General features: G+C 36.0%; 3 protein-coding genes across 6 annotated transcripts in view; 2 read left to right on the forward strand and 1 right to left on the reverse strand.

Moving 5' to 3' along the window:
* Nucleotides 1-13,846, reverse strand: part of Trim23 (tripartite motif containing 23) — a 28,078-nt gene extending 14,232 nt beyond the window's left edge. Inside the window, exons 1-6 of the mRNA XM_052160034.1 lie at nucleotides 13,697-13,846; nucleotides 10,194-10,356; nucleotides 5,578-5,699; nucleotides 2,924-3,202; nucleotides 2,214-2,396; nucleotides 882-1,097 (exon numbers count right to left, since the gene is read on the reverse strand). Of these exons, the coding sequence (XP_052015994.1) occupies nucleotides 882-1,097; nucleotides 2,214-2,396; nucleotides 2,924-3,202; nucleotides 5,578-5,699; nucleotides 10,194-10,356; nucleotides 13,697-13,777 (1,044 nt within the window). The 5' untranslated portion in view covers nucleotides 13,778-13,846. The remainder of the gene's footprint in view (nucleotides 1-881; nucleotides 1,098-2,213; nucleotides 2,397-2,923; nucleotides 3,203-5,577; nucleotides 5,700-10,193; nucleotides 10,357-13,696) is intronic.
* A 600-nt stretch (nucleotides 13,847-14,446) lies between these two features.
* Shld3 (shieldin complex subunit 3) lies at nucleotides 14,447-19,447 on the forward strand. Its single transcript, XM_052159363.1, has 2 exons — nucleotides 14,447-14,543; nucleotides 18,105-19,447. Exon 2 carries the CDS (start codon nucleotides 18,208-18,210, stop codon nucleotides 18,973-18,975), a length of 768 nt encoding a protein of 255 aa, XP_052015323.1. The 5' UTR covers nucleotides 14,447-14,543; nucleotides 18,105-18,207; the 3' UTR covers nucleotides 18,976-19,447.
* Nucleotides 14,448-19,848, forward strand: part of Trappc13 (trafficking protein particle complex subunit 13) — a 32,913-nt gene continuing 27,512 nt past the window's right edge. For all 4 annotated transcript variants that reach the window (XM_052159358.1, XM_052159359.1, XM_052159360.1 and 1 more), the window contains exon 1: nucleotides 14,448-14,543. In XM_052159358.1, the coding sequence (XP_052015318.1) occupies nucleotides 14,498-14,543 (46 nt within the window). In that variant the 5' untranslated portion in view covers nucleotides 14,448-14,497. The remainder of the gene's footprint in view (nucleotides 14,544-19,848) is intronic.

Consider the following 19,848-nt stretch of genomic DNA (forward strand, 5'->3'; position numbering starts at 1 on the left):
TTAAGGCAATGGAGAGATGACTCAGCGGTTAAAGAGCACTGACTGTTCTTCCAAGGAAGAACCTGAGTTCAAATCCCAGCAGCCATACAGTGGCTCACAACCATCTGTAACAAGATCTGACACCCTCCTCTGGAGTGTCTGAAGACAACTACAGTATACTTACATATAATAAATAAATCTTTTAAAAAATTGGCTAAAGTTCTAAACTATAATTTGAAATCAGCATAATTATTAGCAACACATCAGTAAAAATAAGATATAGATAGCAGTTTTTCAAGAATCCCTAAATTAATAATTATCCCCAGATCACCCACGTGTGACATATTTGGTAGGACAACCCTAAAAAAGTAAATCATCTACAAACTAGGTAATGAAATGAGTTAGACTTTTCTTTTCTTTTTTTTTTTTTTGGTTGTTCAAGACAGGGTTTCTCTGTGTAGCCCTGGCTGTCCTAGAACTCACTCTGTAGACCAGACTGGCCTCTAATTCAGAAATCTGCCAGTCTCTGCCTCTCTGCCTCTGCCTCCCAAGTGCTAGGACTAAAGGTGTGTGCCACCACTGCCTGGCCTGAGTTAGACGTTAAAGAAGCAAGCTTTCCACAGAAAGAAAATACACTGTCCACTGAAAGACAGAACACGCGCAAATAGACATGGCATGACTGCAGAATGACATTACAGAGTCCTAGAATCAATGGCTTTATGACAGGAAAAGCATATGGATAGGAGGACACTAATTTGGAACAATTTGAAATCAGAGACCATGTTCTAAGACCAATGCTAACACATTCAGTAGAACCCAGTCACTAAATCAATAAAGAGCATATCTCTAATAATTGTACACTTGACATTAAAAGTCAGCCTAACCATATTTACATTACCTACCTGCTGCAAAGTCTTTTCGCAATGGAGACAGGCTGTTGAAACCTGGGACAAGAGGATAGTCATATCCTCTTGTTGCTGCCTAAGCCAAATCAGTTTTTCTCGAACATGAGCATCAACAACACTTAAAGCCATTTCTTCTTGACGACACAGAGTTTCATGTAAATCAGAAAAATAGGCTCTGACACATGATCGGGCATTCTCTGCAGTACCTGGGACCTATGAAGACACAAGTAAATTTTAAAACGATTAAAACCTTAAATATTTATATGTAAAATATTGAAATTTAAATACCATCTACACCCATATAGACTTTAATCTCTCCATTAGACCTTTCTGTTTAACTATGAACTTTGAATATTTAACTGTTTATAAATCATATCTAAAGCAAAATGGAATCTAATCTTCAGTTTTCCCCATCTCCAAACCTAATTACCTCTATCTCAGTAAATAGTAACTTCATTCAAGTTATGAGTGAGTGAGTGAGAGAGAGAGAGAGAGAGAGAACGAACAATTTATCCTTAACATCTCTTTCCCATTCCATAACTAGTCTTAGCAAACTCTGGTGACTATAAACCATTTCTAGCATCTAGCCATGCTTTACGGCCAGCACCTCCAGCAAACTGGTCCTCACAATTTCTCATCTAATGACAGTAAACATCCTTCTCACTTCTCTTAACTTCATGACCAAATCAAATACCCACCAAGCAATACTGACAATACTATTCTTTAACATCTCAAATCCCTCTTCTTCCTTCCTACTACTCCAGTACAGCATGACATAAGCATCTCTAACCTAGATGATTTCAATTGTGTCTTAACAGGTCTTCCTACTTTCATGCTACTTCCTTCCAATTCACTTTCTATACTTAACAGCAACAGTTTTTAATGTAAATGTGATCCTGGTCCTATGTCAATGGTTTCAGGGCTCACAATTACTCTGAAACTGGAGTGTTAAAGTCTCCAGCATGACTAATAGATTCTGCACTGACTTACTTGGTCTTTAACTTCTTCTTGTCAAACCCAACCAAAGCTCCAAACACTCCCAATCCACTCTTCTCTCAGATGGAATTCCTTCAAATCTCAGTTTAAACATCCATAAACTACATAATGAGTTATACCTCTTAATATACTACCAGGTATACTCTATTACCCTACCCACAAATCAAAATATTATCAAACTAGAAAACTCTCTATGATAGATTATGGACACCATTATATGTACAGTGTCCAGTGTAGTACTAGCACATTGTGACTGTGCAATACTTACTAGAAGATGCAAAGATGAGAATGAAAAAGGTTAAGAAGATAAAGAGGGAAGAAAAGAATCCATACATGTTCTGTGTGAGCCATTCCAATTCCATCTTCTACTATTTGTTCTCCTCCTTCAATATGCTGAACAATCCCAACTAATTTTCTGGAATAATCTGAGATTTCCTCAGTGAAGGTCCGTATGCAGTGAGCCATATCTAAAATTGATGCTCGGATCTGGTTAGCTTCTGGTTCCAGTACTGAATGCTACAAATACAACACAATTACAGGAAAGAATTCAGAGTGGTTTATAGTGATTTTCAAAAACGACTTAAAACCTTTCAATATAAATGAACATCAGTCACAGAGGCTTTGTAAAATATTTCAAACAAGTACAATGTAGGAAGACCAAAAATACTAATTTATTTTCATTCTTTTTTAAGAGACCTATACTTCAAAGAAATCAGAAGTTGGAAATTCATGTATACTATATAAGAAACTAAGAGATTGTCCAAATTATATTATATTGTCAAAGCAGTACAGTGTATTATAGACACAGGCACACAAATATAAGACACTGTCTCCTGCTAGAAATAATCATGAAGCCTCTCTGAAATTTTACGATTCAGAAATTAAAACCCTCAATTTTTCCCATGCTACTGAGACCAACTCATTAATCACTTAACTTTCTTCAAAAGTTAAAGTTTATTTATGTCTTTGAGTAAATAGGTCAATGAAAACAAATGAAAGGCTGGTAAAAAAAAAAAAGTCATCCAACTGAATTACGTTCATACCTTGTGACCTTGGTGTTTTCCATATTCTTTGCAGACACAGCACATGAGTGGACTAGTTTGACAACCTTCTTCCAAGCAAACAAACTCAATGGCGTGCACCTGGTGCTGACAGCACATGGTCTTCTCATGCGGCTTATCAGCTAGAGGCACGCGCCTATGCTTTGCTAATGTCTTTGTAGAATGAGTAACTTGAGAACACTCTGAGCACAAGTGAGTCGCGCACACAGTGCAATATACAGATGCAACGTGAGCTTCATCTTCATCACAGCGAATGATGCTCTAATAAATAAAAAGTTAATGCCTTAAAACTGAATGCACTCATTAAAACATGGCAAATTTTGAACTACAAAACCCCACAATCTTTTCTACTAACTTACCAGGCTCATATATGATATTAAAAAAGGAAGTTTGTCAAGTCAATCATTTCAAATAGAAACAAAGAACTAAGTAATTGAATGAAGAAAACCAAAGCAAAGCAAAGTGGTCTTCAAAAGATGTAGCTTCTAGAGCCAAATGGAGTTCTGGAAACTTTAATCCATGGTGCAACAACGCATTACAAAACAGAAGGAAGACACAGAAAACAATGAGCTACAGCCTAATCAGCGAATTAGCGGGATGCAGCTTAGCTAGCTGGACACCGGTCCTTTAACCAATCAAAGTTCAACTTCTTCAATTAACTAAACTATGCTTAAATTCTGTATTGGTTTGGTCTATTGGACCCAAAACATGCATTCAATATACATCTATGGCCACACACAAATTTTATTTAATAATGAAAATATACTAGTAAGTATAAAGGCATGAGCTACCTATCCATCTAAAAACTATTTTTTTCAGCAAAGAAAGAAGCTATTTTGGTGACTAATTATTAACACAGGATATGATTTGGAGGCAAAATCTTATGACTAGCCTTTTTACCCCCCAGTGCTAAGTTGAACCAGAACCTTCTAAATACCAGACAAACAGGCTGCCATTGAACTACATACACAGACAGTGCAAAGATCTCTTCCATCAAATTTTCAGAAGTAGCAGAAGCACAGAAACATTATTCTTTAAGATAGACTTAGACGCCCATTGTTTAGTTACTTGCCATGAGTATGCATAAAAAGAAAATCAGCACTATGCTGTGTAAATAACCTGATAGATAATAAGGTATGGAATTAGCTATGGAAATTTTGAAAATACAAGATACTCTGACTTAAGATGTGAAGTTCTGATCTCAATAGATTTTGAGATATGAATTATGTATTTTTCCCAAATATATACAAGTACATTCCAATAGTTCCACAGGTTAATGGATTACAATCATGACTAAAAACGACAGATTGAGAAAAGAAGTAATTTTCCCTTTAAGCTTCTAAATATTATTTTTAATTTTCTTTAAGTATCAAAAAGTATTTTTATTTGTTTGTTTGTGATCCTGGTGCTCAAACTCAGGGCTTCTTCTATAGTAACCAAGTATTCTGCACTGAACCATACCAAAGTCTTTAAAAAAGACATTGGGAATATGCAAAAATAACTTTTTAGATAATAAGGAATGCTTTGAAAACTTCTGTATATTAGAAAGCTATAAATGGCAAAAGAAACATTTTGTGTATTTTTCCAGAAATAAATAGTACACAAATGATATCATTTACTGTCAAATTAAATTTTAAAATGACCCAAAGATTGAAACAATTTATTTTGCAATAATCTGTATTTATAACATAAAATTCTCATATCTTCTGTTTTCTAGACTTTACAAATAATTTATGAGATCAGCAGTACATAATATTCTAATGTTTTAAAATAAAAATGGAAGGTACAACATATGAAAGACCTGTAAAGATTTTATAGATGTGGGATGCTTCAGATCAAAAATCATTTTTCTAACTCATCTTAAATAGAAAGAAACCACCAAAGGGAAGCTGCAATCAATCTATTGGGAGTTCTTTTTCTTCTTAAATCAAATACAGTTATTAAAAGTCTGAAACTAACACTATTAACCGTTATTTACGGCAAATATTCTTCTATACAGAAATATTTCACTTGTTAAGTAAGCTGTGCAGACAATTCTGCTTTGGGAATACGTACAGATATCTGTTTGTTAGGAAGACACATGTCAAGCACACCACTTAATGTTTTTCCTTATTGTTTTGAAAATATTTAAGAGTAGCAACTTCCTCAGACTGCATTGTTACATTCAAGAGAGGACATCAGATCCCATTACAGATTGGTTGTGAGTCACCATGTGGTTCCTGGGAATTGAACTCAGGACCTCTGGAAGAGCACAGTGCTCTTACCACTGAGCCATTGTCTATGTTTTCTTGTACTTTGCTGTTGAGGTTCAGTTTTAAATTTTTTGTACTAAATATAGATTAAACATTTCTCTTATGCTCTTATAATGTCCTACCTTAAAGGTATTTACTTACACATAACTAAAGTGTGATAAGGGAAGAGTTTCTCATAAAGCAGATTAGAAAAAGAACTTCAACAAATTTAATTTCTGTTCTATTTTTGAGAACAGAGGTCACTTTAGAATTGAAATATAATAAAAACCTGAGTTTCTGAAACCTCGCAGATACAGCAAATAAAGTACTTTTGTACAAATATTGGAAAATACTTTGTTTTTAAAAAACTCTTGTAATAAATGTTTCAACAAGTAACATCAGTACCTCTCCAGATATCCCAATGGCTTCTTCTGCAGCTCCACACTGACCAATGTGTCCATTTTGCAAACGTTCTAAAAGCTCCAGTAAAGCAAAGTTTTTTTTCAAACCCCAGACACCTGAGTCTCCTAGAACAAATATGAAAACAAAAGTAAATGTGACAAAATGGAAATTTAGTCAATTTACCTCATACCTTAAGATTAATTTCTAATCACATAGTTCAGTCATTAATAACGTCTAAAAGCCTCCAGGAAAAAGGGCTTGTTAATGTTACCAAAGAACTTCTCAGCAATACAAGTAGATACATAACCTTATAAACTTTTTATTTCACTTTTATAATATAAATAAAAAGTAATTCAATATTTTTCAAATATTAATTTACAGCTACCTACAGTAAGAAATGCATTTTACATCACAATCCAGGAATGTGTGCACAAATATACATGTGCCCCCCCACACACACACCAGAAAAATAAAGTTCCACAAACCAGAGGCTAGGGAGATGGCTTAGTCAGAGTTCAGGTCCCTCAAATCCACATAAATGCAAATGGGTATGGGGGCTCACTTGTAATTCTAGCATTAAAAGGTAAAGAAAGACAGGGGCTTTCTGGAGCAAGCAGTAGCAAGGCCACCTACATACAGGCAGATAAAAATGTACAAACAGTCACACATATGAACACATATGCAAGAATGAATGTCACATATCCTTATACATTAATAGATTTGTTTTAAAACTTGACAAATTAAGACATTTATAGCACTGTGCAAAATACTGTTTTACTCATTTCTTTTTAAAGATATTATAGGGGGAAGAAGTTTTAGCTCAGTAGCAGAGTATGTACTTAGCATGTGCAAGAACATAGGTTGAATCCAGAGTATACACACACATTTCTTTTTAAAGATATCATAGGAGAAGTGAGCTTGGCTCAATGGAAGAAAACATACTTAGCATGTGCAATGCCCTGGTTACACACACACAAACACACACAGTGGGAGTAAAGAGGAATAACCTATTGACAATCAATTATTTCATGACCACAAAAATAAGCTACAATCATATTTAGCACGCCTGTAATCCCAGCACTCTGGGAGGCAGAGGCAGGCAGATTTCTGAGTTTGAGGCCAGCCTGGTCTACAGAGTGAGTTCCAGGACAACAGCCAGGACTACACAGAGAAACCCTGTCTCAAAAAAAAAAAAAAAAAAAAAAAAAAAAAAACCAGAACAAAACAAAGCAAAACAAAACAAAAAAAAGAAAAAGAAAAATTACTGTATAAATCATATAATAGACATTTTGTCTTTAAGTAAACTGGATCTAAAAGAACTAAAGATTCCCCACTCTTTTTTTTAACCTGTGGCTATCAATGACTACATAAATTCCTCATAGCGGGGGCTGAATAGATGGTTCTGTGGTTAAGAGCACTAGCTACTTTTATGAAGGATCCAGATTTGACTTTTAACACTCACATGGTGGTTCACAACCACCTGCAATTCTAATTCTGTGGAACCTAACACCCACTTATGGTTTCTGAAGATACTAGGTGATATTTGAATGCAGGCAAAGTAGCCATATACATAAAATAAAAATAACTTTAATTAAAAAATGACTCATCATAGAGCTACAGAACAAAGCAAGAGAATGAAAGCTCTTAGACAAGCCTCTAAAAAGGTTTGAATAAGGATAGACAGTCCCTTTACCCAAAACTTAACACATAATCATACACACATTGTTTTGAGCCTACAAAAAATAGCCAAATTGTTCAGCAATTAGCATCTGGTAAGATTCTACAGCACAAATGCTATCTGATATTGCTGCCATCTAGAAAGTGTTTGCTAATAAAATGAAAATGTAAAAGATAACAATGACATGGTGACTGGGCTCCTTGTCTGTTTGTCATCTATTTTTTTTCCTTAGAAACAAACAAAAACATTCTCTGGTTTTTTAAAATGAAGCTATATTTATCCCCCTCCCCACCCTTTTTCTGTCACCTCTTTTCTTACTACACAGAACACTCCAGCGAGCCTTCCTCAGCTTTGCTGCCCCTCTGCAAGGTCTCTTCCTTATTTCTGCATGTCCAATGTATTTTAAAAACTGAGATCCATCTACTCCATTTATATAAACATTTAAGCATTCAGAACAACCATTAATATAGCCTTGAAATTTTTCCCAAAATTCAGTCATTATGTAAGAAATACACAAACTCCCAGGCATACCTAACAACTTTGTAAATACTGTAAAATAGCTGTAAAAAATAAAACTCTACAACTTTACAGTTTAAAAAAACACAGACTTGTGTTGTTCCTGCAAATCCTCAGGGTTTGGGGCAGATGAAAAGCTCTGTTCTCCAGGATGCATGCTGAGAACACTGAGAACACTCTTGTAGGCCACCTCACTGTTACAAAAAGGAAGATCTACTTCAGATCATCATCAATCTTAAAAACCTTTATCTGGAAGAAGACAGTTGACACTTAATTTCTGCTTACATTTCAATAGTTAAATTGAAACAACATAGTCACACCTAATTGTTAGAGGGTAGGGAAGTACAATTTACCGTCTAGACAAAAAGAATAAAGCCAGAAATATTGCTCATAAGAAATAACAACTGAGTGGATCAGAGAAGAGCTCAGCTTACGAACTGCTATCAATAAGAGCACTTTCCTTCTGGAAGCAGGAATTGCAAATAACCTACTTTTAGATTTTTCTCAAAAAATTGCAGTATATATACTGTGTGTGTGTATATATATATATATATAATGTATACGTATATAATGTATAACGTATATGCATTATATACTGTATATATAATGTATACGTATATAATGTATAACGTATATGCATACACACAAATATATTATTTCTATGATACAAATACAAAGCCTTTAAAAATTGGAAACTAATAACTGAAAGCCACTGACATATTCCACAAATGAATCACAGTTAAAGTACCCACGAGTTAGAGTCACTACCATCTTTACTCGTGCCAGAACTGGCTGCTCTAATGTTGGTATGACAGCACTCTTGATTTCAACATGACACATGACTAACTGTCCTGTCATAAGCTCCCATACTTCGGTATTAGAGACAGTAGAGGACTCTCCCAAAGGGTCTAGCGTACATTTGCAAAACACTACTGCAAAACATTTCAACATGTCTAGTTGTATGTGAAGAAATGGTAATATTATTTTAATTATAGACTAGAAAAGTCAAGTGAATAAACCTTAAAACAGAGATATCTCTTCCACCGTTATTACGTTATGGCTTACAGTAGGTTAATATTATCTGTGTAATATCATTTTGCATCAGCTTTCTAGCAAATAAAAACAGCCATGACCTTAAGATAATATGTCGAAGCCATGTTTTTTAGTATTTAAAGTCTAAAAAAACAATACTCCCTTTCTTCCTTTTATAGGTAGATAAATTATTCAAATTTTGATATTTACTATGACTATATTAGTCTTTTATAAGTTTATGCTATTTTCTGTGTATACACATGTGTGCACACACATATATAAAGGTACCACAGAACAAGAAGGAAAGCCAGAGGACAACTTTCAGGAGTCGGTTCACTCCTTTCACCAGCCCTGGTCTTAAGTACTTATAAACACCTGAAGGAAAAAAAAATCAGCCTTAAAAACTGTTCTAGGGAAAATTCTTTAATCTTACAGAATAAATTAAGAAATTACATTAAACTGTGAAATAACTGTTCAAAAGTTAATGCTGTATTTTCTAATCTGGGCCAGTAAGATAGACCCTTAGATAAAGCCATCTTCTGCCAAATCTGACAATTTGATTTGGGTAAACCTACACACATACACACACATACACACACTCACACACTTTTAAATTCTAAACTATGTCAACAATAATTTTGAAGCAGTTGTAAAAGCATGCAAGGACCTAGCAGATGTACACCTTTAAAGGTGTACAGGGGGGGTGGGGTGGGAGGGGAGGCAGAGGCAGACAGATCTGAGTCAAGGCCAGTCTGAACCACAAACCAAGTTTCAGGACATCCAGGGCTACCCAGAGAAACCCTATCTCAAAGAAAAGAGGGAGAGGGAGAAGGAGAGGGAGAGGGAAAGGGAGAGGGAGAGGGAGAGGGAGAGGGAGAGGGAGAGGGAGAGGGAGAAGAGGGAGGAGAGGGAGGAGAGGGAAGAGAGGGAGAGGGAGAGGGAGAGGGGAGAAGAGAAAAAGAAAAGAAAAAGAAAAAGAAAAAGAAAAGAAAAAGAAAAGAAAAAAGAATGAATGAAAGGAAGAAAGAAAGAAAAAATACTGAGAGTCAAATGACTTTATACTTTGACTACCTTTCATTAAAAAAACAAACAAACAAAACAGGTTTTGTATTCAGAGCATTAGTATAACTTAACCTGTGATGTATTCTCATTTCTTTGAATAAGAATAACATATATTTCTGATACTTCTTAAAGCTTTTTGTATTAAGTATAGAATATGGAAATTTCAGATATCCACCGGTAATTAAGAGTGGGCTAGCTTACATTTAGGATCTCACTGACCTTAATAGAAACTCAAATTTTAAAAGCTCTTTGGGACGTAACATAAAAAGTGTAAAAAACTGTTTTCTGTGCTTGAATAATTTTTCACTTTAACCTCATATAATTTTCCTACCTAGGTCTGTTACTTGTCGATCAAATGGGCAACGTATTGCTCTTCCATGCATAGGCAAGCGAGTAAGACAGTCATGGCAGACTGTGTGGCCACAAAGGAGAAGGCGAGGAACTTTATCTCCTTGCAAAGAGAAGACATCTTCACAAACCCCACACTCCAGAACCTGTATGTGAAACAGAAACATGTGCCCTGTAAACACTACTGATACAATATTCAAATATTTTAGATTTAATTGAATCTAGTATATTGAAATCAACCTTGTTACTTTATTCCTCCATGGGAAAAAAGCTAATTTACAAAATGTTAAATCACATTTTTACTCATTTCCATTTGACAGGCCCTGTCTTATGTTGCAAATTAACATAGTTAACATAATATAATCTTCTGGAAACTGAATATGTAACAATTTATAATTCTACTGAAACCCCCATCAACAATCATTTCATTTTGCTTATATTTTTTTTAAAAAGTATTTATAGAGATTTATTTTTATTTTATGCTTGCATGTTTTGTCTGCATGTATGGTGCATCATGCTAATGCAGTACCCACAGAGGTCAAAAAAAAGGCATCAGATTCCTGGAACTAGAGTTACAGATGGTTGCTAGCTACCATATAGGTAATAGGAATCAACCCCCAGTCCTTAAAAAGAGCAGTCAGTGCTCTCAACAGCTTAGTACTCTCTACGCGGTTTTATTTCCCTGTAAATGACATTTCACCGGGTGCCCCTGGACGAGCCTCAATCCAAGCTGGCCACAAACTTATAGTGATGTTCCTTCCTGTCTCTGCCTCCCAAATGCTACTACAGGAGATGCCATTGATTTTAACAAAATCATCTAAAATGTGTTTTGGGATGACAACCCCTTTCCTAAACTATAAAAAACTTGTAAGAAAGTTTCCAAGGAATTTCAAGTATCTTCTAGATTTCACAAAAGGATGTAAAGGCAAAAAGAAAAATTAGCTGAAAATTAAATTTAAATTCTTGTTCTTACTGATGAAGTAGCTCTGCCTTAGAAGTATTTATCAAGTTGTAATCACAGGTACATGACATACTGAAAGACAGTGGTAAAGAAAAGCTCTGAGAACTGGCTCACTCTGACTCTCAGGTCCATGGGCTAGTATTTTATGTATAGTCAAAAACTGTAATTATAAAAACACCATTTTCAGTGCTTTTACAACCGTCTTTCTGTGTTGTTTTCAATACAATCACAGTGAACAGCTGCCGCTCTCTTGTGTCCCTGCCTTGCCTTTCAGTCCCCTATGCTCCCAGAGTATCCCAGCACAGGACACTTGGTTCTGTGGTTGGTGGGTCTTCATTCCTCCTTTAGGCTAATTAACACTGAGAAAAGATCTACACATTTTCCTACTGAATTTCTTTATTAAAGTTTTTATATTGATAAACCAAAAACATCCCAAGTAACATATCTCTTGGTCTACAAGCTCTCATTCCACTTGAAATGATTACACTATCCTCTGGGTTTCCATGCACTTTAGATATCTGCCTGTCTGACCCAAATACTTCAGTGCTTTCATTGACCAGCCTGTTTTTCCCTATTAGAACAAGAGTGCAGAGTATCTACATGCTTATGTAAATAAAATCCAACAAAATAAAATTAAAAACCAATTCAGGCCACCAAACACACACAACACAAAATTAAGAAAAAAAAAAAAAAAGAACAGTTAGAAATCTCATTAGACCCATAACAATTTTAAATTTGATTCTCTAATACATCTAGACTTAGAAATTGAGATACAAACATCTTTTACTATAATTAAACTGGTAATTTATAGTTACCTCACATACTGGTAATAATTCACAAAAAAAAATTAAATGTGCTACAATTCACAGGAAAAAAAGGAGAAAAGTTAAATGTCTGCTAAATGTATAAAGAAAACTTTATATTAAGAGTTCAGTCTAACTCATTAAAGTACAAAGAATAACTACATCAAGATATTTTTTTCAAAAAGTTAATGCTTTGTATTAATAAAAGTACAGGAAAACTATTTCCCTAACTGATACAAAAAATGTTTTGAGTAATAATGGCATCCATGGACACGATTTAGCAGAACTTAAGGAACTTCTTCTAAACTACGGCATACATACACGGCAAAATCCAGGTGTTTTCTTCCTTGTTGCTATTACTGTTTCTGCTGCTGGGAAATCTCAGGATCCTGCACATAGCAAGTAAATGTTCTACTACTGAATCACATCCCCAGCCCACATATGACAAAATCAGCATGTAACTCCTTAAAGCACTATTTGTATCATTAAATAATTAAAAACAAAGATACATATAAATACTAAATTGAAAGATAAGTTATAGCGCACTCATATGCCATAACTACAACCATTATGTTTTTATTTATATATGCAGAATATCATATGAATAAAGTGAAAAGAAATGGTTAAGGAGAATTATAAAAAATGAGAAAATATTCTGCAGGTATTCCCATTTGGCAAAAGCACAATTCAAAATATTAAATCTCAAATACAAAATATGCTTAAAGAGGGCTCCTCTACATTTCACTAATATAAAAAGTTAACTGATTCAACACCAATAAAAAACAACTGATAATAAATTGTAGGCATAAATTCCTCAAAAACTGACCTTGGCTGAAGAGAGACACTGAGTGAGATATCTACCATTTAACGAGTTAAAAAGCATATGCCACCAGACTTGGTTCACTGTTATAAATCCAGGTGTACACTAAAATTACTTCTGGGAATTTAAAAGATGTACTGATCTTAACACACTCAGAAAGAGTTGTTGTTTAATCTCTTGGCTACAGATAATCTTCAAGGTTACTCCCGAAACCACATGCCCCTTTTAGATCTATGTTACAGTGGGTGAGGGAAATGATCTTCAAATACTTGCACTTAGTTTTTAGTAAATGTAGCTCGTAAATAGACGGTAGATCTTCTAAGCAGTGAGTACTCCATACATTTAGTGTTAAAGCCCTACTGTGCTGCAGTTGGAGAATATTCTACTATTCAGAGGCAAGGGGCAATGCTGAAAGGCAGACGTTGACAACCAGTAAACTCTGGGCCCTTAGCACATACTGTCCTCACTTAAACCTAGGGTTCCTCCCATGTAAAATGCGAATTAATATCTACCTTTTAGGTAGATATTAGCGAGCTGAAACATTTACCATAGTACCAGTCTATGGCAATGAGTGTTTAATACAACTAAGTCAAGTAATGCCAGTTGAGGCGTCACTAGAAACAGAAGACTAGGGGAAAGACCAAATACAGGTCAACTTTCACAAGCCCATGCGATGCTTTTCACAAACAGCCCCTCGGACGATGTTGACACTTTGAGTTAGAAGACCAGGCAACTTCAGCTCCTCTGGGCCAGGACCGCGGAGGGGCAGGAAAGGCTTGTAACGCCCACACGAGGCCGCGCGTCCCGCCCGGCCGAGCCTGGGCCGCACAGTCGCAGCCAGGTCTCCAGGACGAACCGAAGGGAAGCCACAGGTGGAGAACCGAGCACGCAAGTTCCCTCACCTTCACCACAGCCGTCCCCCGGCTGCCCTGCCGCCCACTGTCTACTCCGGCTCCGGGCTTGTTTACAGCGAGGGCAGCCATCCTGGAAGGAGCAGTGCCACAGCTGCAGTAGAGCCTTTAACTGAGAGGAGGGGTTGAGCGACCTACCCAGAAGCCCTCGGCGCGTGCCGCCCTCACGCATGCGCAGGACAGATGGGGAGCCGTTCTGCCTCGTCTGACCTTTTCTCCTCCGTCAGTCATTGGCTGTACGGTTTGCGCGTGCGCACTGTTTTACATGACGGAGTCTGCGAGTGATGGAGAGAATTGTCTTTTTTAAAAATGTATGGAACATAAACAAAATTTTATGGTAAAAAATTACATTCCTGTAACAATATTATTCTCTGGAACTGAAGCGAATCAGAATAAAGGAGTGAGCAACACGCCCCCTACCCCAGCGTACACTGCAAAATTTGTACAAAATAAACTACAAATCCCAGCATGCCATTACAGTATCTCCCTCCCCACCCCCACCGGGCAATGTAAGCTTTTGGGAAGCCGCGTATTGTCGGCACGAAGTGGATCTTTGTAGTCAGCCTGAGTTGTTGGGGAAAATGTGTAATTCTGAGCGAAGGAATGGCCGTGGTAAAAAGATTTCACTGGGGCCGTAGAGGATTTAAGGAAAGAGAATTTATGTTCTCACGAGCAGAAAGAAGTTGGGCGTGCGTTCGAAGCCCGATCTTCCGGGATTTGAGCTTTGCACTTTCCTTCCAGACCCGGTGAAACTTGAGCCAGGGTAGGCTGAGGTCCGAAGTGCCCGTCAAGATGGAAGTGAATCCCCCCAAACAGGAGCACCTGTTGGCGCTGAAAGGTAAACTGTTGCTAACCTGAGTCTCTTTACTCTGTCCTTACCCTCACTATTTGAAGGATCCCCGATGTAGGCCTTGTCCCTAAACCCCACACTGGCCTTCCTGCTCCTCCCGGAATGAAATGCAAACCTAAACTCTGAAGTCTCTGCTACCGCAGCCACCACATTTTGTCCACAGAGGCTCACGCCTCGACCCTGCCGCAGAGATCTTTGAACCAGCATAAATCTCAGCTGGCATTTAGCATGCTTATTTCAAACATTACTCCTTTATCCGTCCATGTCGCAGGGATGAAGTTGCCAGGTTTTAGCTTATCTATAAATAGTGTAGCACTATAATGCCAAGGATTTGAAATAAATAGAACTACACCTAATACGTCTTAGATTTGTTGAAATATACTTAAAATCACACTGTAGTATCATGTTTATGGGAAACTTGAGCAATATCTTATCACCTTTAATTGTCTATACGCTGCAATTTTGAGTAAGTTTTTTGTTTGTTTGTTTGTTTGTTTGTTTTCGAGGCAGGGTTTCAATGTGTAGCCCTGGCTGTCCTGAAATGTAGACCAAGCTGGCCTCAAACTCAGAAATCCACCTGCCTCTGCCCCCAAGTGCTGGGATTAAAGGCATGAGCCACCACTGCCTGGCCTTGAATATGTTTTAATGATTTAATTTGATCAGGAAAAAAAAAGCTGGGAGATCGGATTTTCCTTGAATTTGCCTATCGATAACTTTTTATTTAAAAATATTTTCAGCTTTATTTTATGTTTGCTACCGCCCCAATGCACCTTCTTGTTTTGGGGATGTGTAGTTATAAAGTTAAAATTTCCTTCGACTGGTAGGGAGAAATGCTTACAAGACATTTGAACTAGATTGAATTGCACTTAACCTTCTTTAAGGCATCCTTTTGATATACTCCACATCCCGCCCCCACTCTCCATGAGCTTTATACACATCCATCTTACATTCCAGAAGCTCATCAGTTCCATTCCTAACATACAATCATGTTTTGATGTCTGCAGTTAATATGACTGTCTCTAAATGTGGAACTAAGAAAGTCTGCAACATTGAGCAATTCAACTATGAGACCTGTGGACTTCTACATGATCTAAACTAAAATAGATTATGTGTGTTTGAAAGGAACTATATTCATTATTTCTATCTTACATCTAGTATGTGGGCCAAATATTACTTACCTTTTAAGGTCTATAACTTTCAAGATAACATATCTAGTAAGAAATCAAGGCCTAATTGATAATTCAACAAGGCTTGCCTAGTCTTTCTAAGATATTGTTGCCCCTTAGCAAGTGAAACAGCTTTTTCAAAGATCATTATGATTTCTATATGAACAATTATATAAGTTGCTAAGTGTAATTCCACACAACTCAGAAGCAATCAAAAATTTCAGTGGTTGGGAGTACTATTTGTTATTCTTCATTTTTAGAAACCCAAGATACTGGCTGGAGAGATGACTCAGCAGTTAAGAGCACTGATTGATCTTCCAGATATCCTGAGTTCAATTCCCAACAACCACATGGTGGCTCACAACCACCCATAACAAGATCTGACGCCCTCTTCTGGTGTGTCTGAAGACAGCTACAGTGTAGTTACATGTAATAAATAAATAAATCTTAAAAAAAGAAAGAAAGAAAGAAACCCAAGATACTAGTGAATTCACCTCAAACTCTCAGTGTTGCCGAGAATGACCTAGTGTTCCTGGTCCCCTGGCCTCCACCTTCCAGATGCTCAGATCACAGATGTACACCATTATACCCAGTTTATGGGATGCTGGGATTTGAACCCAGGGCTTTGTGCATGCTAGGCAAGCACTCTGCTGACTGAGCTACATCCTCATTCCCTTTTGTTTTTCTGGAAGTGAAACTACATTTAACCTAAAAAGAGCTCTCAAAATTTCACTTGTTTCTTAAGTATATCACTGAATATTTTCAGACAACAATAAAAGAATTCTCCATGTCCTGCCTTACACTGAAAAGGTGTAAAGAAAAAAAACTCATTAAATCCTCATCCTTGATTGTAAGCCAGAAGAGATCAAGAAGTGATCACTATCAGTTATTTAAAGAATATGTCGTCACATATTAAATCTATACTAAAACTTAATGAATCCAAGGGGAAATATGGTTATTTTAATGGTATAAAAAGATTTATTATACAGTTACCTCTTAATTCTTCAGAATCAGACTGTGATTTTTGTTGTGACATCATAACGAAAATCAGGGTCATAGTTATTGTAGCAGTGTAAGAACATAAATTAGTTCTCTTGTTTTGGGGGAGTAAAAGATTAAATGTGTGTGTGCGTGTGTTAGGATATAGAAGAGCCTCTATTATACTTAGCTTTGGCCTGGTTAAGAACCACAACTTGAAGATCAGATCCTAGCTGGCTCCATTCTTGAGGCCTTGTGTGCTGGAACTTCTGGTCACTGCTTTAGTTTGGCACATCATGAGAACTTCTGTCTTGTGTACTTCTCTACATTGGTGTCCAGTGAACTAGCATCTTAAGGTTAATTAAAGCCACCTTTATATAGAGAAGACTTTGTCATATCCCTATTTTCTATCTGGGATTAACATGTAAAGCTAATCCATTTTCATATTTTTTGAGATTTACTATTGAGAAAGATATATCGTAATGAAATATTTTACCAGTGAAATATTTATCAATAAAGTGTACACATGTTAATTTTATCCAAACAATATATTTTTTAAGCTAGTAATTTCGAGCAGGGCAAGGTGGTGCCCGTTTCTAATCCCAGCAGAGGGGAAGCAGAAGTGGGTGGATCCTGGTCTCCATGAAGAGACAGGACAAGCAGAGTTTCATGGTGAAACCCTGTCTCAAACAAACTGAAACAAAACAAAATAAGAAACCTAAGAATTTCATTTTTCTTATTTTTAAAATAACATTTTTTTAAAAACTGTTTTTTAAAAGACAACTTCCATTTGTATGGATGTTTTGCCTACATGTTTGTCTGTACAATGTATTTATGTATATACACTGTGTGTGTGTGTGTGTGTGTGTGTGTGTGTGTGTGTGTGTGTGTGTGTGAGTGATCTTGTCTGCCTGTCTGTATGTCTGTATGTGATGGAGCTGGTGTAATATATGGTCATGAACCATCTTGTGGGTGGAGGGAGTTGAACCAGAGTCTTCTGGAAGTATTTTTAACCACTGAGCCATCTCTCCAGCCACTGCCACCACCCCCAAATTTAAAATATTACATTATGTGGTAAGAATTACCAATTTTTTGTTTCTTTTATTGTTTTAAAACTATAAATACCAAACATTTTAATGATAATATTTCAAAATTCTATATATCCACTTAGTTAAACATGTTGATTTATCAGCATTTTCAGGCTAGATGTAATATACATTCCAACCTCATTCAGATTCCTTATTGTTGTTAGGAGAAAAAAGTTTTCAAGTGTGGGATTATATCACATCTGCCATAGCACTTACTTAAGGTACCAAATGGGAAATGGATTTTGGTTTTTCCTCCCTGACTATCCATATGCAGCTGTCCGTACCAAATCTTATTTTTTGCAATACTTCTACTTTAGGTCCTGTTTCTTCTGATTTGACAAGAAAGACAATTTTGTAATAATAAATTACATTCTAGCTCTGAAGAATTCAGCTAAGAAATTTTCTCTTCATTAAGAGTTAATGGATTACTGCAGAATGACTACTGAAGTAATATTACATTATCGACCATACGAAAACGACCCTAAACATCTGGCAAAAATTGCAGAAAATGTAATTCAAGACTTTCCTACTCACCCACTATCAAGATTTATTCCTTGGTTTCCACACGATGAGTCCAAACTTCCACTCAAGCCTAAAAGATTGCCACCAATAATTTCTGAAGAGGCTGCTGAGAATGTGAAGCAGTACTTAACCATTTCAGAACCTAGTGTTAAATCACAGAGCTATGATTGCACAGTAGATCTTTTGGAATTTCAACCTAGTTTGAAAATGCAGCACTTAATCCAGTCACACACACTGAAGGAGCAGGCTAATTCGGCAAATTTGGATAAAAATTCAGGAAAAGAAAAACAGCACAAGAAGAGATCCTGGAGTGTTTCACTTGCCAGCAAACATTGTCCAAAAAAGATTTTTCCTTTGTCTAGAAAATTGCAAGCTAGTTTAAAGACACTACATTTGCACTCCCTTCATAGAGCAAGATGGACTTTAGAATACAGTGTTTGCAACAACCAAACTCTGGAAGACATTTGGACAAAACTCAATCACCTTATCAGGCACAATGAACTTCCTTCTTGTAATGCTACCATCCAGAGACAGTTAGGCCAAATATGGGTGTTCTGTGACATTAAGTACTGTGAATATGTAGGAAATCTCCTTAAAGAAAGATTATCTCTTATTGGGAAAATTGATTTATTTGTACATAAATATGGTGTTATTTTTAGTATGTAATAAATTTTGATTATCAGGAAAAGTATTCTGAATGAGATGAATATGGACTGAAATTGTGAAATGAATAAATTTTATTGATCATTACATTTTTAATGAGTTAAATTTTAATGCTTCTTCATAGTATAAAGAAATAATTATGAGATATGTATACAGTTTATGTCCAGTATATAAATATCACATAATTCCAAGGCTTGTCAATGAAGTCAAGAACATTCCAGATTATGTTTATTAGCATTCTTTTAAGTGAACTTTGGTGAATTATTGTTTGTACTAAAATTGAAAGTACGTGTTCTAATCTTTATCCCAATGATTTGCGTTTAAATAAATGGTTTTATTTTAGTGAATCCTTAAAAATCCTTATTCACCTAAATATAATATGAGCTGTGTGTAAAATTAAAAGTATGCCTGATTTTGTATTTTTCATGATTTATTACAAGGTTGCCAGTCAAGAATTAAAAGTTCGGAAATCATATCATTTTTTGTGATAGTTATTTTAAAAGGATTATAACAACTAAAAAGTATAACTTACAATGAGTTTATAAGCAGTTTTTAAGTAAAAGAATTAAAAGGAGCTTCTTTGTTTTGATATGTGAAAAATTTGAAGTTTTCTGATATATTCCACATGAATTGCTGCATCCCAGAATTCTCTGAGAAACAATGAAAGTAATAACAGGACCTAGCAGCAGTGGTAGTATTTTCCTTTAATCCCAGCACTTGAGAAATAGAGGCAAATGAATCTTTGTGAGTTCTAGGCCAGTCTGGTTTACAGAGTGTGTTCCAGGATAGGACTACACAGAGCAATCCTGTCTCAAAAAAACAAAACAGAAAAAGGGTGAAGTTACAGATTTTTTTGCTTCAAAAAGCATAGTGATT

The sequence above is a fragment of the Apodemus sylvaticus genome, chromosome 16 (assembly GCF_947179515.1).
Source record: "Apodemus sylvaticus chromosome 16, mApoSyl1.1, whole genome shotgun sequence".
In the NCBI taxonomy this organism is placed as follows: Eukaryota; Metazoa; Chordata; class Mammalia; order Rodentia; family Muridae; genus Apodemus; species Apodemus sylvaticus.